The sequence below is a fragment of the Lytechinus variegatus genome, chromosome 4 (assembly GCF_018143015.1).
Source record: "Lytechinus variegatus isolate NC3 chromosome 4, Lvar_3.0, whole genome shotgun sequence".
Lineage (NCBI taxonomy): Eukaryota > Metazoa > Echinodermata > Echinoidea > Temnopleuroida > Toxopneustidae > Lytechinus > Lytechinus variegatus.
The window spans coordinates 53,752,329-53,776,374 of NC_054743.1; the positions used below are offsets into that span (position 1 = coordinate 53,752,329).

At 36.3% G+C, this 24,046-nt stretch overlaps 2 protein-coding genes across 2 annotated transcripts in view; one reads left to right on the plus strand and one right to left on the minus strand.

Moving 5' to 3' along the window:
- LOC121414328 (trafficking protein particle complex subunit 10-like) overlaps window positions 1-4,841 on the minus strand; it is a 34,008-nt gene extending 29,167 nt beyond the window's left edge. The window contains exons 1-2 of the mRNA XM_041607467.1: window positions 4,703-4,841; window positions 1,209-1,290 (exon numbers count right to left, since the gene is read on the minus strand). Of these exons, the coding sequence (XP_041463401.1) occupies window positions 1,209-1,290; window positions 4,703-4,727 (107 nt within the window). The 5' untranslated portion in view covers window positions 4,728-4,841. The remainder of the gene's footprint in view (window positions 1-1,208; window positions 1,291-4,702) is intronic.
- A 51-nt stretch (window positions 4,842-4,892) lies between these two features.
- LOC121414329 (major facilitator superfamily domain-containing protein 9-like) lies at window positions 4,893-19,699 on the plus strand. Its single transcript, XM_041607468.1, has 6 exons — window positions 4,893-5,031; window positions 8,812-8,899; window positions 9,369-9,412; window positions 11,614-11,743; window positions 13,939-14,148; window positions 14,786-19,699. The coding sequence occupies exons 1-6, from the start codon at window positions 4,942-4,944 to the stop codon at window positions 15,487-15,489; spliced, it is 1,266 nt and encodes a 421-aa protein (XP_041463402.1). The 5' UTR covers window positions 4,893-4,941; the 3' UTR covers window positions 15,490-19,699.
- Window positions 19,700-24,046: the final 4,347 nt, after the last annotated feature.

Here is a 24,046-nt window from a genome sequence, read left to right on the forward strand (position 1 = left end):
ATTAATTATTGTTTCACTTGACAATGAGGAGACAATTAGAACATTCCATATTCTATATAATAAAATACCCCAAAAAAAGTAGTGAGTGGATGACGACATCAGTCTCCCCATTTGCATACTGACCAGGATGTGCATATGACTGTGAAATTAAGTAAAACTTGAAAATGTCATAACTTTCTTATTTTACATCTGATTGACTCTATACACACGTTTGGCAGCTATGACCAGAGCTTTTAGAGGTGTCAGATTCTGTTCACAAAATTCAACATTTTTGCACTTATACCAACTTTTTGAAAATTGAATCTAAGAAAACACAAATCCCAAAGATTGCTTAACCTACAGATCAAACTGTGACATGATGAATTTTCAGATCTAAAGGTAAAAAAGTGAAATCTAAGTCACCTTTTCCACACTTTGTACCTGTTTTTACAGGGACATACATGTATTTATGTACAAAAGACATTTCAGCATGGACACTTTGAGGAGCATAAATTTGCACATGATTTGCACTATTTTTCTTTGAAATGCTGTGGAAGTGTTTCGTTTATCTTCTGATCGTGAATTTAACAAGCCGCCAAAATGTCCCCCCCCCATTCACAAAAAATTATGTATGCAAAAATATCAGGTGCCAGTTCCTAAGCAAATTTATACAACATAAATATACAAACAGTTTGCAATTACATTTTGAAAGTTTTTGGTTAAGGCATTGTTTCCTGAAAAGTTGGTTTGCTAGGGTACATTAATTCTCACCTCTCTATACATTGCACATGTGCGACTTGTGAGTATCTCCCAAATATACATGTACAGTACATGTATCATGTAATATAAATTTCATACTTTCCAATATTTTGATAGAACATGAAATAATGTGTCTGTTAATCTCCTGCACAAATAAAATGACTTTCCTTTTTTTAAGAATATTTGATTTTGTGCCACACGACATATAAATAAGCTGCTCATATGTGATGTCACAAATCAAAACTTTTAAAATGTCTTTGATTTTCATAAACATACACCACTATTTTTCTCTCTTTTTCTGCTTTCATCAAAATCAACTTATCCTAAGGGTAAAGTGCTCCTTTTAAAAGCACTTGTCTGTAGTGCTAGACTCACTACCCAGCCACTAGTCAGTTTGTGCCACAGTGCTATGCTCAATTCCCAGCCTTTTGCCTAAATCCAGCCTTGCACCACACTAACATCATCCTCACCTCCTCCATTCTACTGCTTCTCTAGGGAGACTCTGAGACAACTCTACATGGATGGATGAAAACAATTCCTGCTCTCCATGACCTATTGATGGTTTAAAAGAGAACATACATGTACATAATTTATAACAACTTTTTTTTAATACATGAAAAGTAGTTACGAAATGAGGACATTATATTTAAGTGGAGATTTTTTGCAGAGCTGTAATGTGAACAGGGTTCTGAAGCACTATTCTTGATCATCCTCTCTCCTATGTTAGTCATCAAAATTCCATCTTTTCTTCCGTCAACTACTTAACTTTCTTTCAAACATACCAGATCCACTATTCCATCCTTGTCTCTTGTTCATGTTCATGTTCACACATACTTGTACATCACAGTAGTTAATACCACAGTCACATTTGCTCTCCGGCGGCCGTACGGCGAGTTGAAAACAGCCATTCTATTAATTTTTATTCAAACCACCTATTATGTAGCTGGAACAAAAACTGTTAAAATGGCTGTTTTCAACTCGTCGTACGGCAGCCGTACAGCAAATGTGACCAAGGAATAAGTTCTTATTCTTTGATTGGTTCTTTCAACAGACTTAGGTTCATTGATATTCAGTAGCAGCTATTCATGTTCTACCGGTATGTATATTCTTATTTTTATTGATTATCTGTGCTATTTCATTTTCGAATATTAACTATTTCTGTTTGTTATATAAATCAAATATGTTGACATGTACTGTATGTATATATACATAAAATAAACCCCTGAGGTTTAAAGATTGAAAGCTCAGGGCAGATCACCACAGGTAATCAAGGAGTGAAGATGTGTAGCTTATTGACTCTGTAGCGATACATGTACCACACCCAATGTACCAGCCCAAGGCCACCCTACATTACACTATGTTTTAATTCTTCTTTTATCTTTTCTCCCATTCTTGGTTTTATCTTCTTCAATTTTCTTTTCTATTGTTTTTTTAGGTATGTGGCCCAATTTCTTTAAATTCTCTTTTGGAGATCCTGATATTGTCTTCTCTCATTCTATTCCTTCTTTTGTCACATTTTATTATTTTCTATTGCAGTAGCGCAATTCACCAAGATGAATAACGTTTTCTACCTCACTACGGTTTAGATATAGACTACCAGAGACAATAGAGTAAACTCTCAAACAGGGGTTCATGCTGGTTAGACGTTGTGCTACTGCAGAGCTAGACAGCTGGCAGCTGTCTGGTTAGAGAAGTTTTTAAACATTTTTTTTTTTTATTTCTCGTCGTACACAGATGGCTCGCAATCGTGCAGACACCATTAGGGGGTTAACAATTTACAAAAAAAACGAGGCTCTTCGATTTTTGTCTTTATTTAATAAAAATATATAATATATACGTGGAAGCGTCGTGATGTAGCGGTTCTGACTCTTGCCTTGTAATCAGAGGGTTGTGTGTTCAAATCTCACCATGGCCTAGCGTCTTTGGCAAGGCATCAATCCACAATTTGCCACTCTCCACCCAGGTGTTAAGTGGGTACCCGGTAGGATGCGAAAGCCTATATAGTATGCCTAGCAATTGAGCCTTGGAACTCTTGTTGAAATGCTCCCCAGGGAGTGGAGAAAATACATACACTGTTTGTGGTTTTGGCAGGATCCGATGACCGGGGTAATAATATAACTGTAAAGCGCTTTATAGAGACGTTGTTCCAATGTATTAAACGCTATATATAATAGGGATTTATTATCATTATAAAAAGAACTGGACCAAAAATCAACTTAAAAGGAAAAAAAGGATTTTCATTTCTATGGGTGAAGTCTGTCGTAACTTTCAGAACCAAGATCGCAGCTTACATACACGTAGTCCAACAAACGATTGGAATGTCATTTAGATATCGTTATTTAATCAGTGTCAAGGTGGGAATTTAGTCCAACTATCATTAGCAGGGTTCCCACAGAAATTTGAAAACAGAATTCTATGACTTTTCCATGACTTTTCAAGAGCCTCCAAGCTCTTCAGTCTATGTATTGGTGAGTGAGCCAACACAGTTCAGCGGAACAACCGAATACAGAGACTGAAGCATGCATGCCACCATTTTGATCTAACGAATAATGACTAGTCTAGGCTAGGATGACCTATGCTATGGTAGCGTCCTAGTCCTAGATAATAATAATAATATGCAATTTTTTTATATAGCGCTTAATACAAATGTTTCTAAGCGCTGCATACTATTACCCCGGCTTTAGCACGGCTACCCTTTTCGGGCACATCAAGCATTCAAGGAATTCCTTCCTACCAGGTACCCATTTACTACACCTGATTTTTGGTAGAGATTAACGGGTAAGACCTAGATCAGGGGCGGTATTCTGAAAACGTTCTTATCTACGTCACGATCTCAAATTGGTATTCTGAAAACGTTCTTATCTCAAATCTACATCACGATCTCAAATTGGTATTCTGAAAACATTCTATCTCAAATGTTCTTTTCTATGTCACGATCTCAAATTGGTATTCTGAAAACGTTCTATCTCAAATATGTTCTTATCTACATCACAATCTAGATCTCAAATTGGTATTCTGGAAACGTTCTTATCGCTGAGCGCTTAAATTTATTACTCTCGCATAACAGAGCTACCAAGTCTCACGCATTATGCGTGAGACTCAAGCATTTTGGACTCTTGTTCATCCCCTCAAATCTCTGTCTCACGCAACTATCACAGCCTATCCCCATATACATTGTACACAATGTCTGTGATCTCACTCAGATTCACAGAAAATCTCACGCATAGCTGGTCTTTGAATTTGGCATCTCTGTAATACTAATACAAAACGCGCTAAAAAGATAACAAAATGAAGTGGTATTCTCAAAACGTTCTTACCTTTTTTTATCTTTCATGATATTAATGATAATATTTACGATAGCTAGAGGGTTATCAGTTCATGTTCTTTCTTGCTCAAAATAGATGGCCACTGGTAGTAACAAATATTCTTCCCACTATGTCTTTCATCCACAATTTTTTTTTTGGTCTCTGACTCTGTATCATTTTTTCTTTATTTTCTCCTAACTTCTTTTCTGTCCATCTTTCTTCCTTTCTTTCATTATTCATTTATATCTTGTTTTATTCTCTTGAATATTCAAATTTCTTCCTTAGTTTTATTTTGCTTTTTTAGTTTGTTTCATTTATTGTTCATCTTCCTTACTTTTATTTTCCCTTTTCATTTTTTTCTTTGAACAGTCTTTATTATTGCTCCCCCCCCCCCTTTCCTATACGTGTTTCTTTCTTTCTGTAGGTCTCGCTCATGTCTCCCATTGCAGTTCTGATTAGCATTAAACCTTATGGCCTGGAAAAGATCAAGACAAACTAAAAAAAGAGAGACAATCCAGGTGCCCCCGGCCCACCCACGTCCCATCCCCTACACACAAAAAAAGCTATGAGTGGGATCACGCTGCAAGCATCAACACAAAGTTAACAATGACATGATGATATCCAACTACCGTAACCATAAATGAAAAGGCTCCACTCACATGTCACAATCGGCTTGTTCTCCATTATATTTTCATAATCAGCACTGCATTATGTATGAAGTTAACTTTAAAGAAATCTGAAGTCAAGAGACAAGAGGTAAACATCACTCGAAGTCGAACAAGAATACCGTAGGCATAGTCCGTACCGTACTTCTCAATGGACTTTTTCAATTTTGACAATAGAGGTCGCACAATATGCCACAAGAAAAAACGGGGTACGGTACCAAAAACGAACAGAAATGGATGGAGAAGGACGGCCCCCTCGAAAGGAAGGAAACGTGAAGAATATTCGATTTTTAACCACCAGCCTTTATGTATTTGGATTCTTGGTATGTTATGATCTAAGCAGGTCCATGATCTAACCAAGCTAGATCTAGATAGATCTAAGTTAAGTACCGGTGCCGGTGGAGCAGGCCGCAGGCCGGCCAGGCGCGTAGCTCAATGAATGTGCCATGAGGCATGAGCCCTCCTTATCAAAACAAAAGTAGACGGTGAAAAGGGGTAATTTGTCATGAGGAATCTGCTTATCACATTTTTATTTGCCGCCAAGGTAATCCTATTGCCGCAAATGTAAACAAAGGAAATTAGTCTCCAAAACTGGAGACTGTCTCTGAAATTGGATACCCAAATTCTTTACAAAAGTCTCTGATATTGGAGATAATTTCCCACATTGGAGACAGTCTCCAATATTGGCCGTGCGCCTCTACTGCCCTAGTATAAGTATTAACCCAGGGAATTACGGGCTTCCTGCCCGCTTTGCGGGCGCGGGGCCGGGGCGAAGCGGGACAGAGCTCCGTGGTTTAGTCCCAGGCCCCCGAAGCTACTGCCATTTTGTTGTCTTACCTGCATAGCACAGTGAGACTATAGGCGCCGCTTTTCTGACGGCGGCGGCGTCAACATCAAATCTTAACCTAATAAGGTTAAGACAGTTTTTTAAATGACATCATAACTTAGAAAGTGTACTATCTGACTATGGTCAGTTCAGTTCCCCCATGTCTGCGCAGTCTCCCAACACTAACTCAAGACAAGTCTCTTAGTCTGCGCACCCGCGTATCTGTGAGATTCTAGTAAAAGAAGATATGCAACAAAAACGAACTTTACACATGCAGGTATTCATTAAAAAATCCGACTCAAAATGGTGGAAAAATAATGAATTCAAGGCATTTCATGTGACGGCCTCAAAATGCAGCCTTCCTCATCAAAATCCCTGAATCGTGTGCAAAGTGAATGAGTGCGCAGACATGGGGTACCATTTTTTTTTCAATTTGAAAATGACAGCCCGAGGTTTTTCCAAGAAAATCATATTATATTCCTTTCACATTTTTATGACATATTTGGCACACTAACTCATGATGTAATGAAACTTGGCCATATATTACATGCTGAACATCCTCAGAGCTACCAAGTCTCGCGCATTATGCGTGAGACTCAAGCATTTTGGAATCTTGTTCATCCCCTCAAATCTCTGTCTCACGCAACTATCACAGCCTATCCCCATATACATTGTACACAATGTCTGTGATCTCACTCAGATTCACGGAGAATCTCACGCATAGGCCTAGTTGGTCTTTGAACTTGGCATCTCTGCATCCTAGACTAGAGTTTCATGTCACCTGACCAAGGTCAAAGGTCATTTAGGGTCAATGAACTTAGACCATGTTGGGGGAATCAACATCAAAATCTTAGACTGAGGTTAAGTTTTTGAAATGTCATCATAACTTAGAAAATATATGGACCTAGACATGCTAGACTAGTTCATTAAACTTGGACATAAGATTAATCAAGTATCACCAAACATCCTGCATGAGTTTCACGTCACATGACAAAGGTCATTTAGGGTCAATAATCTGTGGCTGATTGGGGGTATCTGTTGAATTACAATCAAAACTAAAACTTTTTGGATCTGAGTCATGAAACTTGGACATAATAGTAATCAAGTATCACTGAACATCCTGTGCAAGTTTCAGGTCACATGATCAAGATCAAAGGTCATTTAGGGTCAATGAACTTTGGCCGAATTGGGGGTATTTGTTGAATTACCATCATAACTTTGAAAGTATGTTGGTCTAGTTCATAAAACTTTAATAGACATCACTGAACATCCTGTGCGCATTTTAGGTCACATGCCCAAGGTCAAAGAACTTTGGCCATAATTACCATCCTGTCTCTGTAAGCACCACCCCGATCATGTATTGGTCTAGTTCATAAAACGTGGAAATAAGAGTAACCAAGTATCGCTGGACATGTAGTGCGAGTTATAGTAGTTTTCAAAGTCGGTTGAATCGCGTGATGCAGGTGAGACGGCCAGAGGCATTCCACTTGTTTAATCCATTAGTATTAATTTCGTACGATTCTCCCTCGTCAACGTTGGTTTTGTACGGTATGAGACAATATGCACATCAGCGCAATGACAAAGGTCAACTTGGCAGATTCATTAATGTATTCATTTTGTTACGCGCTTGTGACGCGAAGGATTCAGCGAATCAAGCAAGCGCAAATCTGAGACAATACGTTGCGCTCTATAAAGTATCGATATCACTTAAAAAACAAAGCAATGTTTGTACTGCGTCTTATAGGCCTATGCTAATTCTAAAAGGGAAGATGTGCATATCGTCTAGTACACAAAATTGAAATGGGTTTTTCAAAGGCAGGTCTATTTGTTGCCAAAAAAAATGTGAACAACCTCCATTTTTTAAAATCACTAATTAACTCGGTCATATAACTGCTGTAGGTTGTATTTCTCTTTGTGGTCCAGTCACTATTTTATTAGGCCTACTTTATCAATCATTTATCCACATCAATCACCTCCATGGAAATTGTCAAACTGCATCATCCTATTGGACAAAATGTAAAACAAGATTTCAAAAAAATTGTAAATCTACAAATATGATATGAAATATGAATATCATACTAAAGAATGAATAAAATTAATTTTGTAAAACATAAAGCATGAAAAATAAATATTGCTTTGTTTATAAACGAATGGGAAATTAAAAGGCCATTTAATTACTAGTAGATCAAGGACATGACCTTATTTCATAAATTTGCCCAAGGTACAAAACTTTTGGCATTGGTTCTACTTAAGACTCGAGAGCCTGTGTACAGTATTTAAGAGTGTATATTCAGTACAGATCCTACCTCTGTGGCTCAGGTTATTTTTATTTAATGTAAACATGGTTAACATTCAATGCATGTAATGTAGATCTGTAATTTTGTATGGGTTAGTACCTGGATGAGAATCTGCAAAATGATGCATGCACTTATATGATCATCATCTTCAACCATATAGTCCTGAGACCTCTACTGTTTTTCTTGTTCTTCAAACTCAACCTGTTTGTAAAAGAAAAGAGAGAACAATAATAAGTAATCTTTTTCATGGCCTTATGTATAGGGGAGGGGTTTGGGTAAGAGCTGAAATTACATACATAGATCATAAGCCCTGGGGGTAAGTGTCGAGTGTTGGGAAAGTATAAGATAGACTTGCCCCGGGGACCTCGACACGTCTTTAGACAGTAAAATTTGGACTAGATTTAAATTAGGTAGGCCTAGATCTAGATAACATCGATGAAAAAATAAAAGCAAAGTAGCCTAGATCTAAGTATAAAGTAAGTTAGGATTAAGAAGACTAGATCCTCTGTTAACCAAGTTAGAAATTAGATGTACATGTAGGTCCTAGCTAGCTTAGGACAAACATGCAGAGCAGCATGTTATTTCTAAGACTGAGTCTAACTATATTTATGAATAACAATAAGGTAAAAATGGTGGAAGCTAAATGCAGAAGCCTGAACTTATGCAAAATAAATTTGATATCTGAAACTGAGTGAAAGTGAGGATTGACACAATGACATTGACAGGCATATCTTCATCCACACTTTGCTTCACAGTTTATTCCTGACTAAGTCTGCCGTACATATCTTTCCCAGGCATTTGATAATGTTTTGGGAGTAAAATGAGCTGATACATTGAACCTCTAACTGGTATAGATAAGATTTATGTAACATCTGACTTTCCATAGTTAAACCACAACTTAAAAAAAAACAGAATTTAAATTAAACCCAACTTCAGAATATGGGCGATATCATTTGACAGGTTTCTTGTTCTCTCTCTAGGATTTGTTTGCTGTCGCTCTGATCATTCCTGTAGCATCAAGACAAGCGACTAATCTTGGGGCTTCCCCAGCTGCAGTCGGCCTTGTTGGTAAGTACTCAACAGACAGTTGTCGAAGCCAGCCTCAAGGCCACATTTTGCCAGCCTTGGCCTCAAGATGGGCCTTGAGATTACTGGCTATACTGGCCTAGACTACATCCCTTGGACTCGTATGGCACATACTAAAAAGGTACTACAGGCTGAAAATAATATCTGAACAAATCATTGTTTAATAAAACTTGCAAATATGCTGAAAATTTCTAACAAAACTGGTGGAAAATTAAGAATTTTTGATAATTTCATAATTTAGCAATAATGTGCATGTCATCATGAATATGAAGTAGGTGGGCCAATTGATGTCTTAAATGACTTTAAGATTTTTTTTTTAATTTCTAAAAGGTACATGGCTAACCTCCAGCCTGTAACTTTATAAAAAAGAACAGCTTTTTGTGAAACATTCCCCTAGATGACCTTAATGTAATTTGGAATTCAACTCGATTTCTGTCTTTTATCTTTACAGGAACTATTTATGGAACTTTGCAGTTGATATCTGCCCCACTAGTGGTGAGTAATCTCATAATGTTCAGGACAATAAAATCATTTGATCAACTTTTATTCTTTAAATTGGCAACATTGTATTTTCACTGATGTTGCTACATTTGTAGATATCTATAAAGAATGCCTTTGAATTGAAACATGTGGAAATGACAGCCATTTTAATTTTCCAATGTGTTGCTAATTTATGATTTCATTTTTGTCTCACCTGCGAAGCAAAGTGAGACTATAGGCGCCGCTTTTCGTCAACATCAAATCTTAACCTGAGGTTAAGTTTTTGAAATGATGTCATAACTTAGAAAGTATATGGACCTTGTTAATAAAACTTGGCCATAAGGTTAATCAAGTATTACTGAACATCCTATTAGAGTTTCATGTCACATGACCAAGGTCAAAGGTCATTTAGGGTCAATGAACTTAGACCATGTTGGAGGAATCAACATCGAAATCTTAACCTGAGGTTAAGTTTTTGAAATGTCATCATAACTTAGAAAATATATGGACCTAGTTCATGAAACTTGGACATAAGGTTAATCAAGTATCACTGAACATCCTGCATGAGTTTCACGTCACATGACCAAGGTCAAAGGTCATTTAGGGTCAATGAACTTTGGCCGAATTGGGGATATCTGTTGAATTCCCATCATAACTTTGAAAGTTTATGGATCTGATTCATGAAACTTGGACATAATAGTAATCAAGCATCACTGAAAATTTTGTGCAAGTTTCAGGTCTCATGATTAAGGTCAAAGGTCATTTTGGGTCAATGAACTTTGGCCGAATCAGGGGTATCTGTTGAATTACCATCATAACTTTGAAAGTTTATTGGTCTAGTTCATTAAACTTGGACATTAGAGTAATCAAGTATCACTGAACATCCTGTGCGTGTTTCAGGTCACATGACCAAGGTCAAAGGTCAATGAACTTAGGCCGAATTGGGTGTATCTGTTGAATTACCATCATAACTTTGAAAGTTTATGGATCTGATTCATGAAACTTGTACATAAGAGTAATCAAGTATCACTGAACATCCTGTTCGAGTTTCAGGTCACATGATCAAGGTCAAAGGTCATGTAAGGTCAATGAACTTTGGCCATGTTGGGGTTTTTTGTTAAATAACCATCATATCTCTGTAAGTTTATTGGTCTAGTTCATAAAAAAGGGAAATAAGAGTAACCATGTATCACTGAACATCTTGTGCGAGTTAGAGTAGTATTCAAAGTGAGCACTGCTGCTATATTGAACCGTTGATGCAGGTGAGACGGCCAGAGGCATTCCACTTGTTGGTGGCCGTTTACTATTGATTTTTTTGGAACTGGACCAAAGATACTTTAATGCAAAGCTATAAGTATAAACCTGGTAAATGTATATTCTCTTCAGGTTTATTTCTGATGATTTTTTTTTTTTGGGGGGGGTGCCTCTTACCCTCATCTGTCCATTTTCACAACCCGTCACAAGTTTTACTTTTACCTACAAATCAGAATATCCTTTCATCTTTGGGATATACATGAGGAGCCAAGATAATTTGAATGTTGTGATAATTGATGTTGAATGTTACGTATCACCAGCATCCTTAATATCACTTTCACCACCACATCATAATTTTCTAATCAGCAGCAGTTGAGTTGTCGTCATTGCCACCACCATTGCCACCACTATGACTGTAATCATTAATTCATCCACATCATCATGATAATCAACCTCATCTGCCAACACTATCATCATTTGCTATCATTGTCATCATCTGCCATCATCATCACGATCTTCATCACCATCATCACGATCTTCATCACCAGCATCATCACCATCACCATCTTCATCATCACCATCTTCATCATCACCATCTTCATTACCATCACCATCATCATCACCATCATCTTCATCACGATCTTCATCACCAGCATCATCACCATCATCATCACCACCATCATCATCATCGCCATCATCACCATCATCATCACCATCTTCATCATCACCATCTTCATTAACATCACCATCATCATCACCACCATCATCTTCATCATCACCATCATTATCTTCATCATCATCTTCACCATAATCGCCACCATCATCATCATCACCACCATCATCATCATCACCATCATCACCATCGCCATCATCACCATCTTCATCATCACCACCATCACCATCCTACATGTACTCATACTTCTGCTTCTCTTCAGAATTCAAAATGCTCATTTTCATTGCAGGGGAGATGGAGCGATGTTGGAGGTCGGCGGTTAACTCTTCTGCTTTGCCTTTTCTTCACCTCTGTTGGGTACATCTTGATGGGTCTATCTACCTCTATTGTTTACTACTTACTAGCAAGGGTGCCTTTAGGTAAGAATAGTCTCATATTCTCTGAATTCACACTTACGGTGCCAAACTATCTTATTCTTGCGGAATGGTTTTAACGTTCAACTTCGCTCTTGTGTGCCTGTGGGAGTGACAGTGATCAGGGGGCCATTTCATAAAGCTGTTCGTAAGATAAGAGCGACTTTAAGAAGGACTGGTGAACCTTTCTTACGCTCTAAACCATCTGCAATGAACATACCATTTACCGCAAGAAAGGATCACCAGTCGTTCTTAAGGTCGCTCCTAATTTACGGACAGCTTTATGGAACACCCACCTGGTGGGTGTTCCATATAGCTGTTCGTAAGATAAGAACGACTGGTGATCCTTTCTTTGGGTAAATGGTTTATTCATTGGCGATGGTTTTGCGCGTAAGAAAGGATCACCAGTCGTTCTTAAAGTCGCTCTTAACTTACGAACAGCTTTATGAAACTCCCACCTGATTTGATTTTCGATTCCATGGCATGTGCTCCAGCAACAATTGCTCCGATGGAAAATCTGCATGTTAAGCCAAACATAAAACCTAACCCCCAAAACTAAACAAACCCTAATCCTTAGGCCCGTTGCATAATACTTTTTACCTGAGAAAACTCTGGTAAAAACTGAAAACTTAAGGTTAGTCTCATTTCTTCCATTGATTTTCACTTAGGGCAAAAACTCGAGTAAAAACAACCTGAGTTTTCTCAGGTAAAATGTTTTATGCAACGGGCCCCTTATCTTTGCATTATTCTGACCCAAAAATGTTTTTAATACAATCTTAACTAGATATTATAACGGGTAAATGTCGCTAGAGCAAATGTTCTGTCACCAGCTTTTAGGGTTATTAGGTCAAAAGTAAAATGTCACATTCTACATTTTAGATTTGGGCAAACTTGTCCAAGAAAAGGTCACCCTAGAAGGCAAAATTTCATCTTTAATTTTGGAAGTTATCTTTGGTGGAGTAAGAAAGCCTAAATGTTGAATTTTAAAATTTCATTAAGAAAAATGTGATAATATGCATATTTATGCTAATTTGCATAATTGGTAAAATGGGCATTACGTATGGGACAATTATAAAAACTCATAGAAAATAAAAACAAAACTTGTGAGATTTAGTCATAGGTGGGACATGGACCCCCTAACATCTTAATACTTATGAGGGAAAAAAAGTGGTGTCATCTAATTAATTATGCAAATTAGGTCTTGTCCAAGGATGGAATGTCCCATACGTAACATTTTGAGGATGTTTTTTTAAGTTATTTCTCATGATACAATACTTGTATTGTTGCATCTCTGGGAAGTTCTAATTTATAAAGTATGAAAACGTTATACCACAAAAAGTTTTAAAAATAGAGTTTACTTTTTAATTAAAAGTTAATTAAAAAATTGTTACGTATGGGACATTTACACACAATATCAATGGGGAGATTTGTGTACAAAGTGAATGGAGAAAAACAAATTTCAAGAGTGCTCTAAAAAGTGATTATTTACCTTTTCTTTTGTTTTTAAAGACTGATTTGTTATAAATACTGATTAATGAAAACAACTGGAGCGAAAAAATTGTGAAAATGGAAAAATATGAAAAAAGAAACTCTTTGATTATTTCCATATTTTAAATTATTTCAATTTTTTTAATTATGGGGAAAATTGTGTACGTTCTCTATGGGGACAAAATGTCCCATACGTAACTGTCCCATACGTAACATGTCATTAATTTGTTTAATTAGAGTCTGTAATTAGAGGGATTTTACTTATGACATGAAACTTGCCTTAGATATACTAGAGTATTGTGACTTCTATCACACTAAGTTACAAGTTGTCAAATGAAATACTTTCAGAGAATTCTCAACTTGAAAAAAATGTTTTAAAAATTGTCTTTTTTCTGCGTCCCATACGTAACGGCCCATCTTTTCTCTCTAAAAGGTCAAGGTCATATCTCACCATTTTTTCCATGATTATTCTTCTCCTAGATGTCTACCATCATGAGGGTATTCAATCTAATCAAAGTCAATTAACACTATTTTTCAGGTCATTGAAGCCTCTGAAATGTCCCATACGTAATGCGCGCGAATTCTTGGACTTGCCCATTTGTGTATTTGTATGTATTTTTTTTAAATGTAATTGTATTTTATACTTATGTATATGTTCTATTATTTGAAATTTTGAATGGAGGAATAAAATGGGTAGTTCACATATTTTTCAGGTATATTTAAGCACAGTGTGTCCATCACCAGGGCATACCTCGCTGAAATCACGCCCAAATCTGAAAGGGCAAGGGTCTTTGGATACTTCAATGGCATCTCCAGCATTGGCTTCATCATTGGACCTCTCATCGGTGGCCATCTTGCCGAGATGGACAACGGCTTCTTTAAAGTTTCTCTCATTACTTCAGCTTTGTTTGCCCTCTGGTTTGGTAAGTTTGTTGGAGTTTGCATTGTATACCCAGTTGTTCTCTGTCAGCATAAGACACCAATTTGAGGAACTTTATGATCAGTATTTCATAAATTGTTTGAAATTAGTGTGAGACAATATTACAATGCGCAAAATTTTTCCAAGGTTCCTGCTATTTGATAATGTACATTGAGCCCTGACATAACATCCTTTGATCTTTGGTGATGTGTAGTCACGTACAAAACATATTTATGATAAGGAAAATTTTGTAAATTATATATGTAGATAATCCAAGAATACGTTATTTATAGAATAACTGCTTTTGCACTTATTTATGCTTTTTGTCTACTCTCTGTCTTAAAAGTTTGGGGTCATGGAACAGATCAGTGGACTGCTGCTTTACCATGATGACAGGAATATGTATCATGATCATTTTTATTTTTCATCTTAGATTATTGTGATGGATGATGTCATTGAACTCAATTTAGATTTTATATTGAGGCATCAGTAAGACCCACATGAATAATGCACTCATTTTGGTTGGCTATGCATAAATGTGATATTTATGCTCAGAACTTTGTAATTATAATGAAATAATTCAAGCTGTCATCAGTGCAGGACCTAAATATTCTCATGAATCTTGCCCTTGTATCACACAGTATTTGTCCTGCTCTTCATGACCGAACCTGAACATAGAGGGCTGCCCAACACCAAGTCAGTCCAAGACTTCACTGCCGATGAGTTCGGCAGCAAGTTCCACTCCTCGCTGCACACTTTCAAAGAGATCATCAAGTCCGGGCCCGAGCTCTTCTTCATCCGCTTCCTCCAGGGTTTCTCCGCCACCCTATTCCGCAGCAACTTCACCCTGATGTTGGAGCAGAAGTTCGACAGCACCCCCATCATCACTGGTCGCATCATATCTTTCGGGTCCTTAGCGAGCGCCCTGTGCGCTATAGGAGTGGGGCGATTGGTGAAGATCTACCGCAACCTGCCCCGCCTGTACTTTCACGCGTGCACCCTGAGGATATTCGCCATTGTGCTGATCATCTTCGCGCCGAGCATCCCATCATTCCTCGTCTTTTATTTCCTACTCTCCATGGGCAACTCTGTAGCCCGTGTCTGCTCCACCAACCTAAGCATCGAGCGGGGAAAGGTCGAGGACACTGGTGCGTTGCTGGGGCTAAATCAATCTGTTATGTCCGTTTGTAGAACAGTATCGCCTCTTATAGCCGGGGTCTCGCAGGAAGTAACCTCCGAAGGACCTGCAATTCTATCGGTCATCCTTTCCATAGGGACTGCTGGTCTTGTCGCTACCTCAGTTTTAGAAGAAAGAAAGATCTCAGACAAGGAGAAAAAACTTTGAATATATATCAGAAAATGTTATATGATTAAAGGTCAAGTCCACCTAAGAAAAATGTTTATTTGAATAAAAAGAGAAATATCAAAGAAGTGTAACACTGAAAATTTCATCAAATCGGATTTAAAATGATAAAGTTATTTCATTTTTAATTTTTGCTTATTTTTCGCAAAACAGTAACACTCAGTGATTTTCAAATGAAAGTGTCGATGATGTCCCTCACTCACTATTTCTTTTCTGTTTCATTGTTTGAATTGTGCAATACTGTATTTCAATTTATCCATATTTTACAATAAGGACCAACTTGACTGAACCATAAAATGTTTGAACAATGGTTCATGTTAATCTGCGTATTCAAGGAGGAATGAAACTTTGTTTCACCTGACTATGAGGAGAAAATGAAAATATGACATATTTTATATGGTAAAAAAGAAAGAAATAGTGAGTGGGTGATGTCATCAGTACCTTCATTTCGATACCGACCAAGATGAGAATATAACTGTTTTGTGAAAATAAGTAAAACTTTGAAATGTCATACCTGTCTTATACATTCAATTTTGATGAAATTTTCATTGTTATGCTTGTTTTTCTCTTTTTCTTCAAATCAATGATGGACTTGCTTTTTCATTAGTTGCACATGTGCCTATCTTTAGTTAAGTCATTGTGTTATCTATCAGTACTAGTAGATTCTTGCTCAATCTATATTACTTTAAGTATTTTGAAAAAATATATTGTAAAATAATGGAGTGAATAGAATAAAATTTGGTATTGATATTGCATGAATTATCTTATTTATCATACAAGGTGCTTAAAGGGAAATTTCCTCCCCAGCAAAAACTTGATCTGAATAATAAGAGAAGAGCAAGTAAATTGAATGCTTAAAATTTCATAAAACTTGAATGTTGAATGAGGAAAATGTGACTTTTTGACTGCTTGACTTCACAATGCAGTTTTATGACATCCCAGTGGGTATGGAAGTTAGTGAACCAATTACATTCCCACTCATTATTTTTGTATTTTATTATTTGAAGTTCCCCCCCCCCCCCTGCTCATTGTAATGTGAAAAAAGGGTAATACTCCCTGGACATGCAGAATTGCCATTATTTTTGCCCATTGTAAAAACAACGTGATCTGATGAAGAATTTCCTTATTGTCAAATCTGCAGAAAATGAAATAATATGTGGTGGAATTCACAGAATAAAATATGAAAGAAAATTGTGACGTGACATCGTTGGCTCTTATTTGCATATCACCGTATTGCATATAATTATTCAGTGAAAAATAAGCAAGATTTTAAAATGTCAAAACTTTCCAATAAATTCAATTTTTATTAAATTTCCAGTGTCATGCTTGTAAGGTTTTTTTCTTTATTATTTCAGTAATTTCTTTCTTTGTCGGGATGGACTTCCTCTTCATCAAAGATGTTGCAATATTATGTTACCAATGTTGTTACCTGTGCCTGACACTTTCTCTGGATGCGGGGGAAGGGGGTAAATTGCCAATTCATCTACAGCCAAGTCATCCACTCACCACATGGTCTACCTTCATTTAGTCTAATGCCATTTTGTCCATCAACATTTAATCACCATTTGCCCTATGACCAATTGGTCTCATAGCCAGTTGGTCCATTTATTTTCATTCATTTTGCCAAATTAACACTTATGGTATGGTATTAAGTCATACATCTCAGTTACCAAGACTGAATTGCACATGGATATACAATGATAGAAAGTACTACAGTCTCATAACAGTGGAATTATTTAAGTAATTAAAAAGTACACAGATTGAATGCAATAAATAGCATACTACTGCGTATTAAACCATACATGTATTTGCGATGAGAGTAATGTAAAACACACCCATAAATAAAACAAAGCCGGAGACGAAAAAGAAGAAGAGGAGGAGGATAAAGGGGAAGAGGAAGAAGGGAAAAAAAGGAGAAGGGGGAGAAGAAGGAGGAGAAGAAGAAGATGATGGAGAAGAAGACAATGTAGAAAGAAAGTTGAAGAAGAATAATATGAAGATAAAATATCACACAATATATTGCAAAATGAGGATACAGAGTACATGTACAGATATGCAAAAGGTAAAATTTTAAATAGTGCTTTGTGGTTTGGCAATCATGGAAACACGGATAAAATTCATTTCAAAATTTCAAGTAGACATGTTTAGAGATCGAATAGTCTAATCAGATCCTAAGCTATATGGACTAAATGGCTATTAGACCAACTGGTTTTTAGACGAAATGGTGAGTGGACGAAATGGCAATTAGACCATGTTGAAATTGGACAAACTGATTGTAGACCAAATGACAGTAGACAAGTAGGGATTGAACAAATTGGCATTAGACCAAATGAAAATAAAAGGGGGGGGGGGTCTTCTTTACAGGGGATTTTTTTTTCTTTTCAAGATACCTTGGGTATTGATTTTAGATCTATCAAATTCAAAGCTCTTTCTCTGATTAGATTTTCATTGTTCTTTCACCAATGATATTCTCAAATTTTCTGCTTATATTTCCAACTTTTATCAGGGCAAACATCCCTTTGAGAAATGATCAAACTGATCGATCAAAACATCTCAAACAGATTTACTGCATGAATGCATACTGGAACAGATTGATATTTGAGTAACTGTCTGCTTAACAGTAAGTCTTCTAAATTATACTGAAGTTCAATTTATTGATTGTAATAGTTTATGTTATACTATTGAATGAATCGTTATTTGTGTGAATCTAGTAGTTTGAAGTTAATTTTGCTCATGTGTTGCAAGTAAAATCAAGGGTTTAAACCATGTTGTAAAGGATCAAGGTTTTATGAATGTCATGCATGCTCCCAACTTCAATATATTACAGAGGAACATGTATTATGGCTCAGTGGATAAGTCTCAAGACTTTGAACCACAAGGTCCGAGGTTCAAATCCCACCTTTGGCAAGGCGTTTATCTACATTTGCTACTCTCCACCCAGGTGAAGTAAATGGGTACCCGGTAAGGAGGAATTCCTTGAATGTTTGAGCATCCAATCAGGATAGCCGTGCTAATGAATGCCGGAGAGATAGTATGCAGTGCTTAGAAACACTTGCAATAAGCACTATAAAAGTTGCATATTGTTATTTTTGTAAAATAACCTGAAAAACGGACATAATGAAGCTTTTCGACATGCACTCATCAGAGTAAATTTGCATGAATGACTAAAACGTTATAGAAAAACAATATATAATAGAACTGAAACTAGAAAATGGACGCTAAATGGGAGCCGTGATTGGCTGTCAAGTAAACAAGTTAGGCTTGCTACCAGCCGTGAAGCTTCAGTATGTCTGTTTTTAAGGCTATTTTACGGAACCAAACACTTATGTATCATTATTGTTATTAATTATGTGACTCCACATTATTGCTGTGTGTTATTATATTGTAAACTGTGCAGGTCAGCACATGTAAAGGTTCACATATATTATGCCATAGTCACATCAGTGAAACCATTCCTGGGGGTGTTTTCACAAAGATTAAATTGTGACTTAGAGTCAAACTTAAATTCCCAACTGCATGATTATAAAAGGCCTCGCGTCATTGGTTGGATCATGCTAAGAGGACGCGCACTACTGCGCATTATGTATCATATACCCGCCTGTATTTACGAGGGGGAAAACTTACATGGGGCTCGGGGCGATTTTGCCCACCGAAATGCTCAAAAGTTAAAGAGCACTTGAAAATTTAAAAAGAGACCCTCCCCCTAAAAAAAAAACGAAGAAAATCCTCATTTCCTGCAATGTTACAGCTCATCCAATGTTGCAGATTTTAGAGCAGTAGGTTGTGAAAGTAGCCCCCCCCCCCTTAAAATGAGATATTATTTCGCCTGGTATTTAAGGATGACCGTCACCCTTGACTCTTTTTGAAACACCCCCCCCCCCCCCATACACTGGTGCTGCCCCTATATCAATGTCAGTAACATCTATTCGTATCTTAATCACCCATATTATCTGGGCAAGAAAATCATGATTTTACAGAACTTCTTCAAACTTGTCCCATTATTATTCTATGGGATTTAGAAGTGCCTTAGCTGACCTAGAATGAAGGAAACACTGCCTTCTACTGTTAGATATATGTATTTGCGATAGGGAGAATGAACATTCCATTATTGCATGTTATTAATTTCATCCAGGGTATATTATTCAAAAACATAAATCAATAAATTGAACAGAATTTTCCAACTCATTCCTAATTAATGTGTTATAAATTCATTGTTTAGTACGTTTTAACTATACTTAGAACCGTATAGATTCTTTGATGTTTTTTTTTCGCTGCTGTTGTAGTTTTGGTGCCTGATTAATTAATATGCTATTCACACTGTATTTCCTTAATCCCATACTATCCGTAATCCTGGACTATCCTTAATCCCATACTATCTGCTTAGCTGGGGTTAACACCTTAACCCCAGACTATTGCACAGCCCATGAATATTGATGATTTTGTCAAATTAACATGCAATTTTGACTAATAAATGCCACTCTTAGCCTGGTTTCATTTCATACTGCAGCATCTCTTAGCACCACAATTTTTTGCAGGACCAGATAGTACCGTGCTAGCCCACTTTGCTGAAATGCAGTGTGAAAACGAAGTGGGCTAAGCTTAACCCCAGGAAATTGGTGGAGCTAAGGGGGGGGGGGGGGGGCTCTCAGACCCACCAATTTCCTGGGGTCAAGAAAAATATGTGCAGTGTGAAAAGCATGTAAGTGACATCTTTTCAAAATATTTTAAAAAGAAAAAATATTGAAGAAATTGAAAATCATTAATTGGGAAGTTCACCCTGAAGGAATTCTGTTGTAAAAGTAACAGAAAAACATAATTACAAAATATTGATGATAATGTGAGGAATAATCCATCAAAGATTAAGAAAGATGTCATATAAGTGCAGCATGCCCCATATGTTATGTAATAATAATAGGCATTTATATAGCGCCATCTGTCTATAAATAATCTATTCCGAGTCGCATTGTTTATTGTTTTTATTATTAACCCGGCGAATATCATGTACTATATATATATATATATAAAATACACAAATTTCAATCTTTGAATGGTTCTCATGATGACTAAACTTTTTTCTGTCAGAAGCAAGTGTGAAATAAATGGTCTGTTAGTATACTAAAGGTGCAATATAAACATTATTGAGAAAATGGCATTCCATTTATTTTTGTTTTACTCCACGATATGAGGAAACTGCTCGCATGTGACGTCACAAATTAAAGAAATTAAATTCCAAGAACTTTGTCATCTTCGATGGATTTTCCGCAACCGTCACAAATATTTTTCTTTTTTTTCTGGCATTTTTGCAATTATCTTTTTGTCATGCAGGGTGAATTTCCCCCTTGAAAATAATATTTTCATTAATAAAGAAATTTATCTTTCACATATTCTCATAAGACTTTATTTGAAATATTTCTTCTATTTTTCAGTTTTTATCAGAAGGGCAATTCTGTGAAATTTCATGCCCTACATGTTTTTTCAGTTGATAATTCAATTTAACACGGGCATATAGATCCAACAATGGTACTCTTAGGGGCACAAGCCCCCTCTATGTTTGTTTTCTTGTTCAATTGATATTTAAACTGGGGCCCGGGTCGCAAGTCCCCTCCCCCCCCCCCTCTTTTTTTATTTGTTCTGTTTATTGTAAGTTGATTTGAATAAATAGAGAAAAATCAGGCTAGGACAGTGCTGAAAATTTCAGCAAAATGTAAAATAAGAAAGTTATGGCACTTAAAAGTTTCGCTTATTTTTTTAACAAAATAGTGATTATGCACAACGCAAATGAGACAGTCGATGATGTCCCTCACTATTTCTTTTTTTATTGTTTGAATTATTTCATTTTTTATAGATTTTACAATAAGGACAAACTTGAGTGAATTCATATACCTAGTAGTAAACAATGCTCATTCCACTTTGTTTCAGAGAAGAATTAATCGTTTCAATTTACAATGAGGAGAAAAATAGAATATTCCCTATTTAATAAAGAAATAGTGAGTGGATGACGTCATTAGTGTCCTCATTTGCATACCCACCAGGATGTGCATATAACTTTTTTGTGAAATTAAGCAAAACCCTTAAATGACATAACTTATTTTACATCCGTTTTTGATGAAATTTTTGGTGTTATGCTTTTTGGATTTTTCTCTTTTTATTTAAATATACTCTTTGTTGGGATGGACTTGTCCTTTAACCCTATATAGCCCAGGCTATTTTGAAATTGCATAGCCCGGGGGGCCTATTAGGGCCCCCCCCCCTCAGATCTCTGCCGTTTATCTACCGATTGCGACCAAATTTGGTGTGTGGGTGTCTCATGTATTTTACAAGAATGCATTTTAATTTATCTAATTAATTATGCAAATATTCAAATTTTTTCATGGAATTTTCATTTTTTTGTAGTTTTCCCCCCATTTTTTGAGAAAATGCAATGGAATCAAGCATGTTATTAGCCAGTCATGTAATCTAAAAGACAGCTCACTCAACTGTATTGAAATTGTATAATTATTAGATTATAATAGTAATTAATTATGCGCATATGCTAATTTTTCTCGATAATATTCTTGTTTCCTTCTATGTTTCCAAATTCTTATGTATTTCTTTGTTTTTAATTTATTATGTATTTCTTTGTTTTGAAATCTCTATTTTTTATTGTTTTTTTTTAATCTAGAATAGTTGGTGATAGCCTAAAAGAAAATTACAGAAAAAAATTACAGGAAAAACAGAAAAAAACATTCATCTGACAACACTTCTTGTAAAACCTATACATTGTACACACAAAAGTCAATGGAAATTGCCATTTTCGGTGACATTGGTCACGAATATGTGCTATATCTCCGCGAGTGTACCCCCAATTTTCGCAAACAGGGTCTCAAAATGTGCGGGAGATGTAAAAGAAAAAAGTCATGAAATTTCAGCGTATTATTTTTTTGCATTTAGAAATTGTCGCGAAAAATGTCGAGGGGGCCTTTTAGGCCCCCCCCCCAGGGCTATATAAGGTTAAGCAAAACTTTAAAATGACGTAACTTTCTTATTTTACATCCGATTTTGATGAAATTTTCAGTATCATGCTTGTTGAATATTTCTCTTTTTATTTTGATCAAATCAACTTTTTGTTGGGGTGGACTTGTCCTTAAACAACTGAACAAGAAAAGAAATGAGTGTGAATGGCCCGGGGGGCCACTTCCATTTACGAGTGGATACCATGCGCGACCATGGGGTCTCGAAAAGCACCCTAAACACGTAATTTCCATATTCTGAAAATGCACCCCTTAACAAGTATTGGCGTGTGAAACCCTACCCTTAACACGTATTGGAAACAAAACGATACTCTTGGCAAATATTCCCTGAAATGAACCCCTAAACAGTACAGGAATGTTTTATTGTTACGGGTCCTTCGGTCGTCGGCTTTGCCTTATTTGGTTTAGTACGACCCCACCTTCTACACCTCGCGCAAATAAGACTCTAAACACGTAGTGTTGGGGCAAAAAGGATATCCTTTATAAAACATTTTAATTGTGTTTTATCATCCCCGAAAATTCGACCCTAAACACGTAATTTTCCTAGCGAAATAGATACCCTTTTTTCATTATTTTTGTGTTTTTGACACCCTTATCACGTTACGTACGTAACGTGCCCTATCGTGAAAAGGACATCCTTTTTACGTGTTTTTTTGGTCGCGCATGGTATCCACTCGTCAATGTAAGTGGCAACCCGGGGTGAATGGGTGTGTATATCTCCAAGAATTGGGAATCCACCTATTATATCTCTGTTGTATTGGATTATCTGATAAACTTTCACATAAAAAAAAATTGTGAGAGGTGCATGATGCTTGTGCCTCAAGCTAGCTATGTCTGTGTTGAATTGAAACATGATTGAAATATCATCTAAACAAGAAAATAAAATTTTCATAACTTGGGGACAGGGGCTTGAGCCCCCGCTACCTTAAAGGACAAGTCCACCCCAACAAAAACTTGATTTGAATAAAAAGAGAAAAATTCAACAAGTATAACACTGAAAATTTCATCAAAATCGTATGTAAAATAAGAAAGTTATTGCATTTTAAAGTTTCGCTTATTTTCAACAAAATATTTATATGAACGAGCCAGTTACATCCAAATGAGAGAGTTGGTGATATCACTCACTATTTCTTTTGTATTTTATTATATGAAATATGTTTTTATTTTCTCGTCACTATCATGTGAATTGAAGTTTCATTCCTCCCTGAACATGTGGAATTCCATTATTTTAACATTTTGTTATTCAAATTTGTAAAAATTGAAATATTGTAAAATTCAAACAATAAAAAACAAAAGAAGTGGTGAGTGAGTGACATCATCGACTCTCTCATTTGGATGTAACAGGCTCGTTCATATAACTATTTTGTTGAAAATTAGTGAAACTTTGAAATGTCATAACTTTCTTATTTTACATCCGATTTTGATGAAATTTTCAGCATTGTGCTTGTCTGATTTTTCTCTATTGATTCACATCAACATTTTTCTGAGGTGGACTTGACCTTTAACTAAGGAAGACTTTCTTAAATTTA